Genomic DNA, 12,111 nt, shown 5'->3' with positions numbered 1-12,111 from the left:
TTGATCTTGTTCCCTTTCTCTGAGTTGGTTTAGACCCCGGTACCTTGGGCTCCACTCAACTAGTGTGTCTCTGTCGACACACTGGAAGCATCGCTCCCCTCACCATTGAGGGTTATTGTGAGTATGGTGCTTTCTTTTGAGCGTTAATCCTCTCTGAGGAGTTGGATTCCTCGCTCCATGGGCTGTCCTCGTGGTAGTATTGAGCAGTGTGTGTGCTGTCTCTCTCACACACTCACTCAGGCTGTGCAAGCCTCATCTGGCACGAAATACATTATCAGTCGCCGTTTACACTAAATGCAATTAACATTAGAATCATTCTCACGTGAAACGACATGTTTACACGGGACTGTGGGTGTGCGTGTGGCAGTGACGTCATTGCCGGCGCCGCTAGCAATAAAAGGATCGTCTCGGAATCGGCAAGACGTGAGACTGATCAACCCGTCACCGATCCGGGCCGCTCATGCGAAAAATCGGCCGATTCCGATCACTGGCCTGTCAATCGGTGCATCTCTAAAAATGTGTTTCACTATAATTTTTCATCCCATCCATCACCAGTTTTCGGGTTTCTCGCAAAATTTGAGTACATGCAAAGGTATTGTCAGCAAATACAACGTTTTTTTGGAGAACAATAAACTTGTAAGCGCAAAAGCTAAAGCATTACTATTTTTTTTTTTTTGCACCAATCTCATTTTTTTCCATCACCATGTTAGATATAAAGTTATATGAAGACATAAAGTCATGGTTTAACCTGCCAAAAACTATATAGCCTACTCAAAACTCAACTCAGCTCCTGCTGAGTAAAATACAAACTGATAAGAAGGATCCTGCTGAACCAAACAAGCTGCAAAGGATCTTTATTTTAAGCATGTAGTGTTTAAGGATTCTTAAAGCTGGAGAGCTTTCACACAAGTTCATCCATATGTGCATGTGGGAGGGTTGCAGGGCTGCTAAATGTGAGTTATCTGTTGTGACAGTCTGCCTCTCAGACGAATGAAGAGCTGATTACACTGCAGGAGAGGAACAGCTCCAGATATTCACTCTCTCTGGCTGTAGAGAGAGATTCATAAAAATAAATGGGTTTGTTGGGTCTGGGTCTGTTACGTTTATGAAATATCAGTGACCACAGTAAACTGTCCTTGATATTAAAGCGAAAGACTTTCACAGTTGCAAACGCACTCATCTGTTTCCTCCTCTCGCTCAGCCAGGAATTCACCCAAACCCCGAGGACTCGGTAACGTCTCTTTTTCACTCGATGAGGCTTATGAGGGATGAGATCACATGATCCAAACACACAGCTGTCGGACATTTAATAAAGACTGAAAAGTCAACGCTGATGATTCACTGAAGAAATATCATGGAGAAGGACTCGTTCATGGTCTGCTGAATGAAAGGACACCGCTGGGAGGATTTTGTGCAAGAGACAACACCCAAAAATTTAGACATTTATCTGAATATTTTATGTACAGCTTTGTTTATCCCTAAAACATTACCTGCCAAAATTAGTAGTTTAGCACAAAATAATTAATATACAATCATGTCAAAACTTTAATATGCAATAACGTCATTCATTAGCCTAAAATAATATTCATTCTGGTGACACTAACAAACAAAGTGCAACCAAAATCCCCCTATGCCTGATACAGATGAACAGCTAAAATGTTTTGCTATTGACTGGATTAAAAAAGTATTTTCACACTAGTATTTACCTCTAGACTTAAAGGGTTAGTTGAGTCAAAAATGAAAATTAGGCTGCAACACCCGCTGAGTACAACGATAGAGCTTGAAAGATCAAAGACAATTTTTTATATAACTCCGACTGGATTCGTCTGAAAGAAGAAAGTCATATACACCTAGGATGACTTGAGGGTGAGTAATTTATGGGCTAATTTTCATTTTTGGGTGAACTAACCCTTTAAGGTTTTCTGTGCCTTGTGGTCATAAAAGGTACTGCAGGACATGCACATAAATTATAAAAATAATAAACCAAATATAAATAATAAATCAAACAATAACCCAGTTAATAACATAGACAAACAATAAAACAAAAATCACGAAAACCCACAAAACTACTTAATGATACAATAAATCTAAACAAGAAATGCAATGATAATTATAAGAATAATATTTTTCCAGTTACAATAACAGTTAAATGCAACCAAAAGCGCCTCATTCCTGGTATAAATAAACTGCTAAAATAATGTACTATTTTGACTGGATTCAAAAAAAAATCACAATATTTTCCTCTTGACTTATGATGAAAAGGTACTGCTGGCTATGCACAAAGGAGATACAAAAATGATATGTAATTTATATATTTGTATATTTATGTATATTTTATATATTTCAACTATTTGAATGATCAAAATTAAATAAAATTTAAATATACAAGCATTTTAAATGTAAAAATGAAAGCAATTAAAAAATAATAAATATAATTATATTATTAAATATAATTAAATTATATAAATATATCCATCTATCTATCTATCTATCTATCTATGCAAAAATTAACAATTAAATACAAAATATTATTAAATAAATTGTATATACTATATAATTTTATTGTATATAATTTTACTTTATTATAGACAAATACAGACTATAAAAATAATAAAATAAAATAAAATTATTAAGCAATGCAAAAAAAAGTATAGTGTAATGCACATGATGTGCAGGCCAAATGTTCTAACTGTGTAAAATTTACACAGGTCTATAGCCCGTAATGGCACTGAGGCGAGAGAGAGAGAGAGAGAGAGAGCGAGAGCGAGAGAGAGAGAGAGAGAGAGAGAGAGCGAGAGCGAGAGAGAGAGAGAGAGAGAGAGAGAGCGAGAGCGAGAGAGAGAGAGAGAGAGAGAGAGAGCGAGAGCGAGAGAGAGAGAGAGAGAGAGAGAGAGCGTCCTTTTCTCCACAGAGCACGTTTCTATCACTGCGCAGACAGACTCTCCATTTGGTGCGCAGAGTTACAACGAAGTTTAGCACAGATTTCAAACAGCTGTTCAATCCCGCTGGAGGACCGGGATATTGAGCACTAATGAAAACAATGTCTTGCGGATTGAAAACACATTTATCTCAACACCATGTTCCTGACGCAGCCAGACAAAAATCTTATGCACAACTTTTAAACGGTTATGAGCTAAATAAAATAAAATAAAATAAAATAGCCTACATATTAACATAAAACACATTGCAGTAAAATAAATAAATAATCAAAAAACAATAAAATCAACTAAAAACCACAAAAAAAAAACTTTAAACTGATGTTATGAGGTTAGTTAAAAATAAAAAAAATAGTGCATGCAATATAAAATTAAATAAAAATAGTAGCATCATAAATAATGGCAACATGAAATAATGGGGGAAAAAAGTACTTACAACATTTTTATGTACAAGATTTGTGAATCTTTACGTTTTGCACTGGTAATGTGGCAAATTCTTGAGTAAACAAGTAAGTATCGCATTTTAGCATTCAGAGCTTAAAAGTTGCATGCATAACTTATTTCCATCAATAGCGCAATCTGCTGCGCGATACAGAAACCGTCTTAAAATTGCATCAAATTATGTTTTTAAAACAGCGTTAGTGTTTAATATAAGCATGTTTTTGACTTACCCAGATGCGCAAGTAACTTGAGCGGTAGTAAACACAGGCACCAGATGCAGACGGATGAGTTTAAAAAGACGTTAAAAAGTTCCATGTTCGAGTCTCACAGTTACGCGTTTTTCCACGGGGATCCCATCGGAAAGTTTGGGGCAGTTTGGTTACACAGGATAAAAGTTTGCGGGGTGATTGAACACTCTGCTCCTGATGTTGGCATGTATTCCCCCAAAGACTAAGGAAGTTTCCTTGCGCACAACATATTGTCCTTAATTTATGGGCAGTAAGAAGAATCCTGGATCATTGTGTGTGTAAACACTCATCTGTCTTGAGGAGTGAAGGGGGCACTCCAAGTCAGAAGCCCTCAATTAACTGGAGAGTAGGAGGACACTTATCGGGTCTCTCTAGTGAAACAAACTCATGAAAAGCAATGAAAAGCTCAGAAAAGGGTCATTTGATGAAGCTAAAATGGAGAAAAGATGATAATTTCCACATTAAATTAGGTGAAATCGCTTGGATCATGGGTGTTTTCTAGGGTTACGGATAGAAAACAAAATGCTAAATGCACCACAACTAATGCATAGCCTACTGTAGATATGAGAGAGAAAAAATACAAATTAAAAAGATTTTAAAAAAAATATATCATTTTATTATTTATTACAGTATAAAATGGCAAAAATATTATAAAAGTGACAACCAATTAAGACAGGAAACAGGAAACAAAAATGACAAGAACATTTTCAGTTTTCATAATAAGAGCCAAAACATAAAACATAAATTTGTAGCGAAATGGGGCTGTTTTTTCACTCTCTCAGTGTCCTCTTAGTACAGTCTACAAAAAAATAAAATAAATAAATTAAAATAAAAAAAATAAAATAAACACCAATTACCATCCTTAAAATTCATTCAAATGTATGAATTTGTTTCTCTGGATGCCTGTGTGCTGCTTAAAGATGTGTGGATCAATAAGAAGAAAGGGGGTCAAATGGACTAATAACAATAAATGGGTGGTAAATTATCATCATGGATGGATGAATCTATGTTTGAACTTTTTTTTGTGGTACGTTTTGAATGTTAACACATGTACAAGTTCTTCAAAGCCCCCAAATGGGCTTAATTTTACCTCTGTTAAAAGTTGATACCTAAAACCAATGCACTGAACCATAGAAGAACCAAAGAAAGATGATCCAAAGATCCGAATATAAAATTTATACAGCAGTTCTTGAACCTTATCCTGCAAAGAACCAGCGAGGAACCTTTATTTAAATGCTGTTTAGATGACATTTTACCACACTTTCAGTGTGAATTCCCCTATCTGAGAATATCTGGCACTTTTCAATATCAGCTGATCTTCTTGAAAGCATCCAGCTTTTGGTCTCAAACCTTCAGCGCCCCAGAGCTCACGATAAGGCCAACACCTTGCCTCTCTGGGCTTGTTCTTCTCCAAACCAAATTCCTGACTGGCCAAATGTGTATATCCCTCTCAATCTCTTGGCACGGAGCGACTCGGATGCCACCTGGAAGAGGGTGAGAGGGCTGCGCTGTATGAGGCTGAAGTTTTAGCTGTTATATCCGCTTCTAATGCCTGCAGTCTGGCTGAGAGAAGAAGTTGAGGTCCCTGTCATGAACTGGCTTTAGTGAAGGTCTTTGGGTCTCATTCTCCCTCAAGCTGTTGGATTAAAGTTCAAACCTCATGCCAAGGGGGAGCCTTTGGATTGGGCTGAAAAAAGTCTCCATCCCTCCTCACAATTGATGAGCATCTCTGAGAAGGGATTTTCCTTTAAGCTAGAGCTTTGAATAGAAGATCCCCAGAAGTTGTGATCAAGGACCAGTGCTATGTTCCGAAATCTTTTACCATCATAAGAGATATATAAAACTTTTCTCAGATCATCTGCCTGGGACGTCAAAAGCTTAGACTTTACACTTGAGAGGAGCCTTCAGAGATCCACTTTATATATATTTTTCTTCCTCAGGAGTCACTTACCAGATAAAACTGTGGAAAACGTCCACATTCTCAAATTCTAGAGGTGATTTTCATTCCAGTGTGTCCAAAATATACCTGTACTTGTGGTGAATATAAATTAAAGTTTTCTCCTAAAATTGTTATAAACGTGGGCAAAGAAAATGAGGACCTGGACTATTTTGAGTGATTATTGCACAACCTTCTAGCAATGCAATTCACTCTTAAAAATAAAGGCGCTTCATGATGCCATAGAAGAACCTTTTTGTCTAAATTTTAAGAAAGAAGGTTCTTCAGATTATAAAAAGGTAAGAAAGAGATGGTTCTTTAAAGAACCTTTGACTGAATGGTTCTTTGTGGAACCAAAAATGGTTCTTCTATGGCATCGCTGTGAAAGAACCTTTTATTTTTAAGAGTGTTAATGGCAGGAATTACAATGTTTTAATCAGGACCAATAAAAACTTTTCGTTTTTAGACTTTCAGAATTGAATGCAAGCTCAGACAAGCAACCAATCAAACAAACAAATAAATAAATGCATTTGAAAATGTATATGCATTGTATGTGCAATGCTACTTCATCTGATATTTTAAAAATTCAAATATTTATTTTCTTTTTTTAAATAAGAGACGAATGATGACCTCATTCACCTTTTAAAATTAACCATCTAAAGGCATTCAATCAAAATATGAGCTACAATCTTCTTTACCAGCATAAATGTGAAAAAAAAAACAGCATTTCAAAAATGAAAATACCTTGTAGATAAAGGACTTTTCAACTACAAGGTATTTTATTTTTATTTTTCAGAAACCCTTCTGAAATCATACATCATGTACTGGGATGCTAAATCGAGATCTTTCATGTTTTAAAAGGTCATGCTGTCGCATTAAGGTGGCAGTTTAGGAAACCTGTCACTCTGAAAGCCCTCTAAGACCTTGAAATACAATCTCAAAGGTCTTTTATTTAAAACGTTCATCCCTCCCCTGCATATTTTTTCCTCTAACTTTGTGTTCGCTGCACAGATTCTAGGTTTCTTTATTCTCAAAGCTTAAAGACGCATTAATATTTGACATTCAATGACATTGACATACAATTAACTATTCCCTCAGTGCACCTGGAGCTTTAAAAGACACTTTTCTGTCAGCTCAAGTTCAGATCTATGGAGGTCTATTTAACACTAACTTCTCTAAAGCTATTTTAGGCAAAAACTATTCTTATCAATGTCTTTCATGCTGAGCTTTTGACTAAGATTGTCTCGCTATCTCAAACACAAACACACACATGTGATTTTCCCCCATATGAAACTGGCTTTTGTCGCTGTTGAGTTGACAAGCGCCAGTCTTGCTTTCTTTGCTCTATTGCTCATAAACAAACTTTACAGGGGGTTAAGTGTCAAATCAGCAGGTAACAAGCCACGCCGTCTCAATTCTCCACGACACACTGAGCGTTACGTCGTTTAAGGGAGTATTTGGTAATTCCTAAATTGTTAATGTGTATGTTCAGGCCTAAATCTATCAAAGTGTAGTCCTGTTTCAATCGACACGCTGTTAACTTCCACAAAAAAAAAACTGAGAAGAAAATTATTTACTGCAGCTCTTGCTGTGCTAATATATTCACTGTTATATCAGAACATTTCTCAGAAGATGATCTACTAATGTATGATTTGTGGTCATAGTCATCATCTTATTTTGACTCTTATAATGAATACTGTGCATTCTTGTGGTACTATTTATATATATATTTATATTTATGTATGTATGTTTGTTTGTTTGTTTATTTGAAAACAAGTTAAACAAGTTAATCCTGTTAACAAAGTCATATTTTAGGAAATTAAGTATCAGGGTTTTAACCACCAATATATTTAGTTAGCAAAAATAGTTTAAACTATGTTATATTATGTTTGGAATTCATAATTTGAATTAATGTATGAATAAATAAGTAAATATATAAACATTACTATTTAACTTATTTTAACTTTGTGATCATTTGAATGGATGGATGGATGGATAGATAGTTAGATAGATAGATAGATAGATACTGTAGACAGAGATAGATAGATAGATAGATAGATAGAAAAATAATAAATCTCATTTTATCATTGACAAATATAAATAACCCATCACATTTCTTGTAAAATTTAAAATGTTTTGGTTACCGAATTGAAATTTGGTGCAAAATACTGAACTAACAAATGTCATTACACATACACACAAACACACAAAAATAATACTGTATAATGTCCAAAATAAAATGTACACACAACATTCACCCACAATCTAACCAACCCCCCCAAAAATTCCCATCTGAGGCTGGATTTTACCACCATCTCTCCAAACAGTGGGGTAAACAAAGAAAAAAATCTTTACGACTGCCTGTTTAAAAGCTCTGTAAGCTGTGACTGTAAATGTTTTCAGGTCAAAACCACAAAGTCATCAGTGTCTGAGCATTATCAAGCTCAGGAAGGACTCTGATAGCTTGTCCTCTTCTAGAGCTTTCCCCTGACCGCTTCAAGCTACTTCACAAGGGCGAAAACATCGTCCGGATGCTTTGATCCTAAACCTCTCTCAGGGAATCACAGACTATGGGGCTGAAACCTGTTCCAGATGTCACCCGTGATGTTTACGATGAGAAAACGCAAACGAAAACCACGTCAAAGGAGAAGTTGAGTCGCTACTGACTGTCAGTCATCAGTCGTGGCTTGTACAAGTGTTGCTAATCCACTTTTGTAAAAGGACTTTTAATGTTTTGTTATTTGTTAGTATTTTTAGAGTACACTGAATAGCCCACATTTTCTTTCTTTAAGATTCAGCCCAAAATGAAAATTTGCTCACTCTCAAGCCATTCAAGATATAGTCTGTTTGTTTATCAGAACAGATTTTGAGAAATGTGTGAGGGGCGGGACGTTTTTAGATGCGCAGTAGAGGCGGTTTAGCCAATCACAACACACTGGGCTAGCTAACCAATCAGAGCCCATCGCCTATTTCTGAGGGCGGGTCTTCATAAAAACAGGAAAAGATCAGCCCGTTTCGCAGAGAAGGGACAGAGCGGTGTGGAATAAAGGTAAATTATGTGAAAAATAATGAGTTTTTTTAAAAACGAAGCATTAACACGTTAGACTGCACCCCATAAACACAGTCAAGCCTAGATAAAACCCAGTGAACCACCCCTTTAATCACTTGCTCACCAATGGATCCTCTGCAGTGAATGGGTACCGTCAGAATGAGAGTTTAAACAGCTGATAGAAACATCACAATAATCCAAAAGTATTCCACATGACTTCAGTCCATCAATAAATGTCTTGTGAAGTGAAAAGTTGCATGTTTGTAAGAAACAAATCCATCTTAAGGCATTTTTAACTTCAAACCATGGCTTCTGGCAACAATATGAAGGATTTATTCATAATATTGCTTTCTTCAGTGACTTTCAGCAAATTTTTCATTTTTGTGTGATCAGTAGTTATGAAAAAACTATAAAATAACACTACAAAACATGATAAATTAATTAATTTAATTATCAAGTATAATAAAAAATCTGTATCAAAATCAAATAGCCTTTCTCCACCTTAAACAAAAACTTTATTTTCTGTTGATGTAATCAAGGCTGCATGAGAGGGAAAAAATAATATTAAACAATAATATCACTGGCCACTTTTGATAAACCAGTCAAATCCTAAAGCATAAAGTCAAATGGCATTCAGCATTATTTTCTACTTAACACTTCATGTTTCACTTAGAAATACATCATATTACAAAAGTTAAAGGTGAAGAGTGTAATTGTTTGGTTAAAATTTCAATATACAGAGAAAATGAAAACTAAATCATTAGTACACTGATTCCCCTCAACAACTATAAACATAAAAACATGTCTTTGTTTGTTTAAAAATTCAACCAGTCTGAGATAGCAACACTGGCTGAACCAATGGTGTGAGTTTAGGGCGGGGCTGTCAGTCTGGCCAACCAATGACAAAGAGGGGAGCCCAGAAAATACACATTTAATCTTCAAATTAGCTCCGAAAAACATTACATTTGTCTTTAAAACATTACTATAATTGTTTAAAAAAAAAGCTTAACAAACTTTGGACAGGTAACAGCTACAGAGAACTTTACAGAGCCAACACTAAAAGCCACTAATGTTGCAGAGATGTCCTCCGTCTCAGAGGTGTCTGGGAAACACTATAATGAGGGTATAAAGTGGTTTTACGGTCCCACATCATTCACAGAGCGAGCAGCAGGACGTTCTGAGGTTCGTTACTGTAGACCGCAGGAGTTCTTCTCCACACTAGTGCCCACCATTTGTGATTTATCGTTAATTAAACATCATTACAGATCAGGCTGGACCCGTTTATTGTAACCATGTGCTCACAAGTTAATTAATCATCCTCATCTATCAAAAGGTTAAATATATACTCATAAATGTTAAATAGTGTTCATATGATTTAATATCCCCTCACAAAAAAATGTGGTACCATTGTACAGTGATTTTGTCAGGGAATAATATGGTACGTATATTTTAGGTTTGTTTTTAACCTTTTTTTTTTTTAAGGAACTTAATTTTTTTTAATTTTGGTCATTGCAATGGGTAAATCCAGTGTTATCAGAAATATCCTGTCTTTCAGTAAGAAAACGGATCAAATAGACATGGAGGTGGACAGTTTGAAGGCAAGATCAGGCGTGACACTGCATGTAAGATATGGACTGGTGCAGAGAAACAGAATGAGAGAGAGGGGGGCTGATGCAGGGGTCAGTGGGGGTCTGTCTGGTTGTTGGTTTGTTGAAAGTCAATACAATTTTCACTGCGGGGGTTACAGCATCATGATAAGGAAAGCTGCGGTCTGTTATTTACTGCTTCAGAGTCTCAAATAGCTATTAAATCTAATTCAGCAGCCTGAATCCACAAGCACTCATTTATATTGCTGCTGATCGAGGTGGACAATTTTATAATTGAATAATTTTCCAAAACAGTCCAGTTTTTGTGTCAGACTGCCAAAATACGCCCAAAAAGTTACCTAATCACAGTTTTCCATTAAAAATATCTAAAAATGGTTAAAACAAGATACATTTTCTTAACAAAACTGCAAAATTCACTATCCAAAGCAACTTATAAATTAGGAAACAAGTGATTCATTTTAAGGAGGCAAAACACAACTGCAAGCAATACAAAGTTTCAAACATTTTCCAGAATAGCCTAGTACAAGAGAGAGTTTTAAACTTTAAACTTTTGTGAGATAGGGCAAAAATATATATAAAATATGAAATGATGCAATGCTAATGCAAAAACATCACATTTGCAACAATGGCCTATGAAGGCAGCATGATTATGTGATATTTGCTTTTATAACTGTGCAATTAGCAAGAACTTAATACGTAACTTACATTTTAGACTCAATATTGTCGGTTTGTCCGTTTCTGCTCTGACGAGGAGCAAATTTCCAAACAAAACCACAGCAGAACTGTCAAGCACCACCAAGCAAAAACAGTGGTGTTTCATTCTTGGATGAATTGACGTGTTTGAGTGAATCGATTGAACGAACTATTCAATGAATAACTCATAAACACAGCCCTAAATGAATCAGCGTTTTTGAACAAATCCGTTGAATGAATGGTTGACTTACTCATAAAGAGCCTTATTGCATTCCTGAACAATTCAGCGCTGCTAAATGAATCAGTTTGAGTAATTGATTTAAATGAATCAAATATTCCCTTCAAAACTGTATTAAAAAAAAACAAAAAAAAACCACACAATTCATCTCTGGACCAGGTGCTCTTGCAGATAAGACCTGAGGAGGTGTGAATACATGAAAACTCAGATGAAAGATAAAAATAAAAAAATATGATTTCAGAACATTTCAGGACATGCTAGTATTCATTGCTTATTTTATGATTCATTTATGAACTGTTTTGATAAAAGGTAAATATTACATTATGAAAAACAGTCACAGTTTTTTAATTATATACATATATAATTAATAACCTTTTTAGAGTAAGAAACATTCCCATTTTCCCATGTAACTACGGCCTAATTAGTTACGTCCTCAAACAGAAGGTGAAGTGTCCCTATTCTAATTCAATCAAAGCCTGTTTCTAAACAGTAATTACAGTGATTAAGAAAATTAAGTGTGTTTGAGGGGAAAAGGAAGAAGTTTTCTTTGCTGCCTCTACTCTCGGTTGATTGCAAGCCACTTGGTGAGCCGACTGGCAGCAAAATGTTGCAAAGTGATTCCTGCACTGTAATCACTGCGAGTTAGCGGTGAGCTTCAAACCTGCTGCTTTTGAACTGCAGTTTCAAAATGGTGGGAATCTGTAACAGAGGTTAGCATAATTAATTCTAATGGTCATAATAATAGTTAAATAATCGATTAGGGGTCGATATTTGGCTGGTTAGCAAGGTTTAGTTAGCCCCTGCTGGTGGCAGAGTTGTAACTGCAACTTTGATGCAAAAAAACAAAACTTTTTTTCTCCAGTGAAAGCTGGAAACATTTTCATTCAAAGTTGAAAGCGGGACATAAATAGAACTGATGGAGAAATCCCCTTCTTTTGTGTAAATTAATTATTAGAATACATA

At 35.6% G+C, this 12,111-nt stretch overlaps 1 protein-coding gene across 1 annotated transcript in view; it reads right to left on the bottom strand.

The window, feature by feature from the left end:
* The window catches only part of LOC107751466 (von Willebrand factor D and EGF domain-containing protein-like), a 75,213-nt gene extending 71,276 nt beyond the window's left edge, over positions 1–3,937 (bottom strand). The window contains exon 1 of the mRNA XM_016567212.1: positions 3,608–3,937. Within this exon, the coding sequence (XP_016422698.1) occupies positions 3,608–3,692 (85 nt within the window). The 5' untranslated portion in view covers positions 3,693–3,937. The remainder of the gene's footprint in view (positions 1–3,607) is intronic.
* Positions 3,938–12,111: the final 8,174 nt, after the last annotated feature.

The sequence above is a fragment of the Sinocyclocheilus rhinocerous genome, unplaced genomic scaffold (assembly GCF_001515625.1).
Source record: "Sinocyclocheilus rhinocerous isolate Xijiao unplaced genomic scaffold, SAMN03320098_v1.1 scaffold2046, whole genome shotgun sequence".
Lineage (NCBI taxonomy): Eukaryota > Metazoa > Chordata > Actinopteri > Cypriniformes > Cyprinidae > Sinocyclocheilus > Sinocyclocheilus rhinocerous.
The sequence above is the reverse complement of the archived record's forward strand: the minus strand, read 5'-3'. Positions and strand labels throughout refer to the sequence as shown.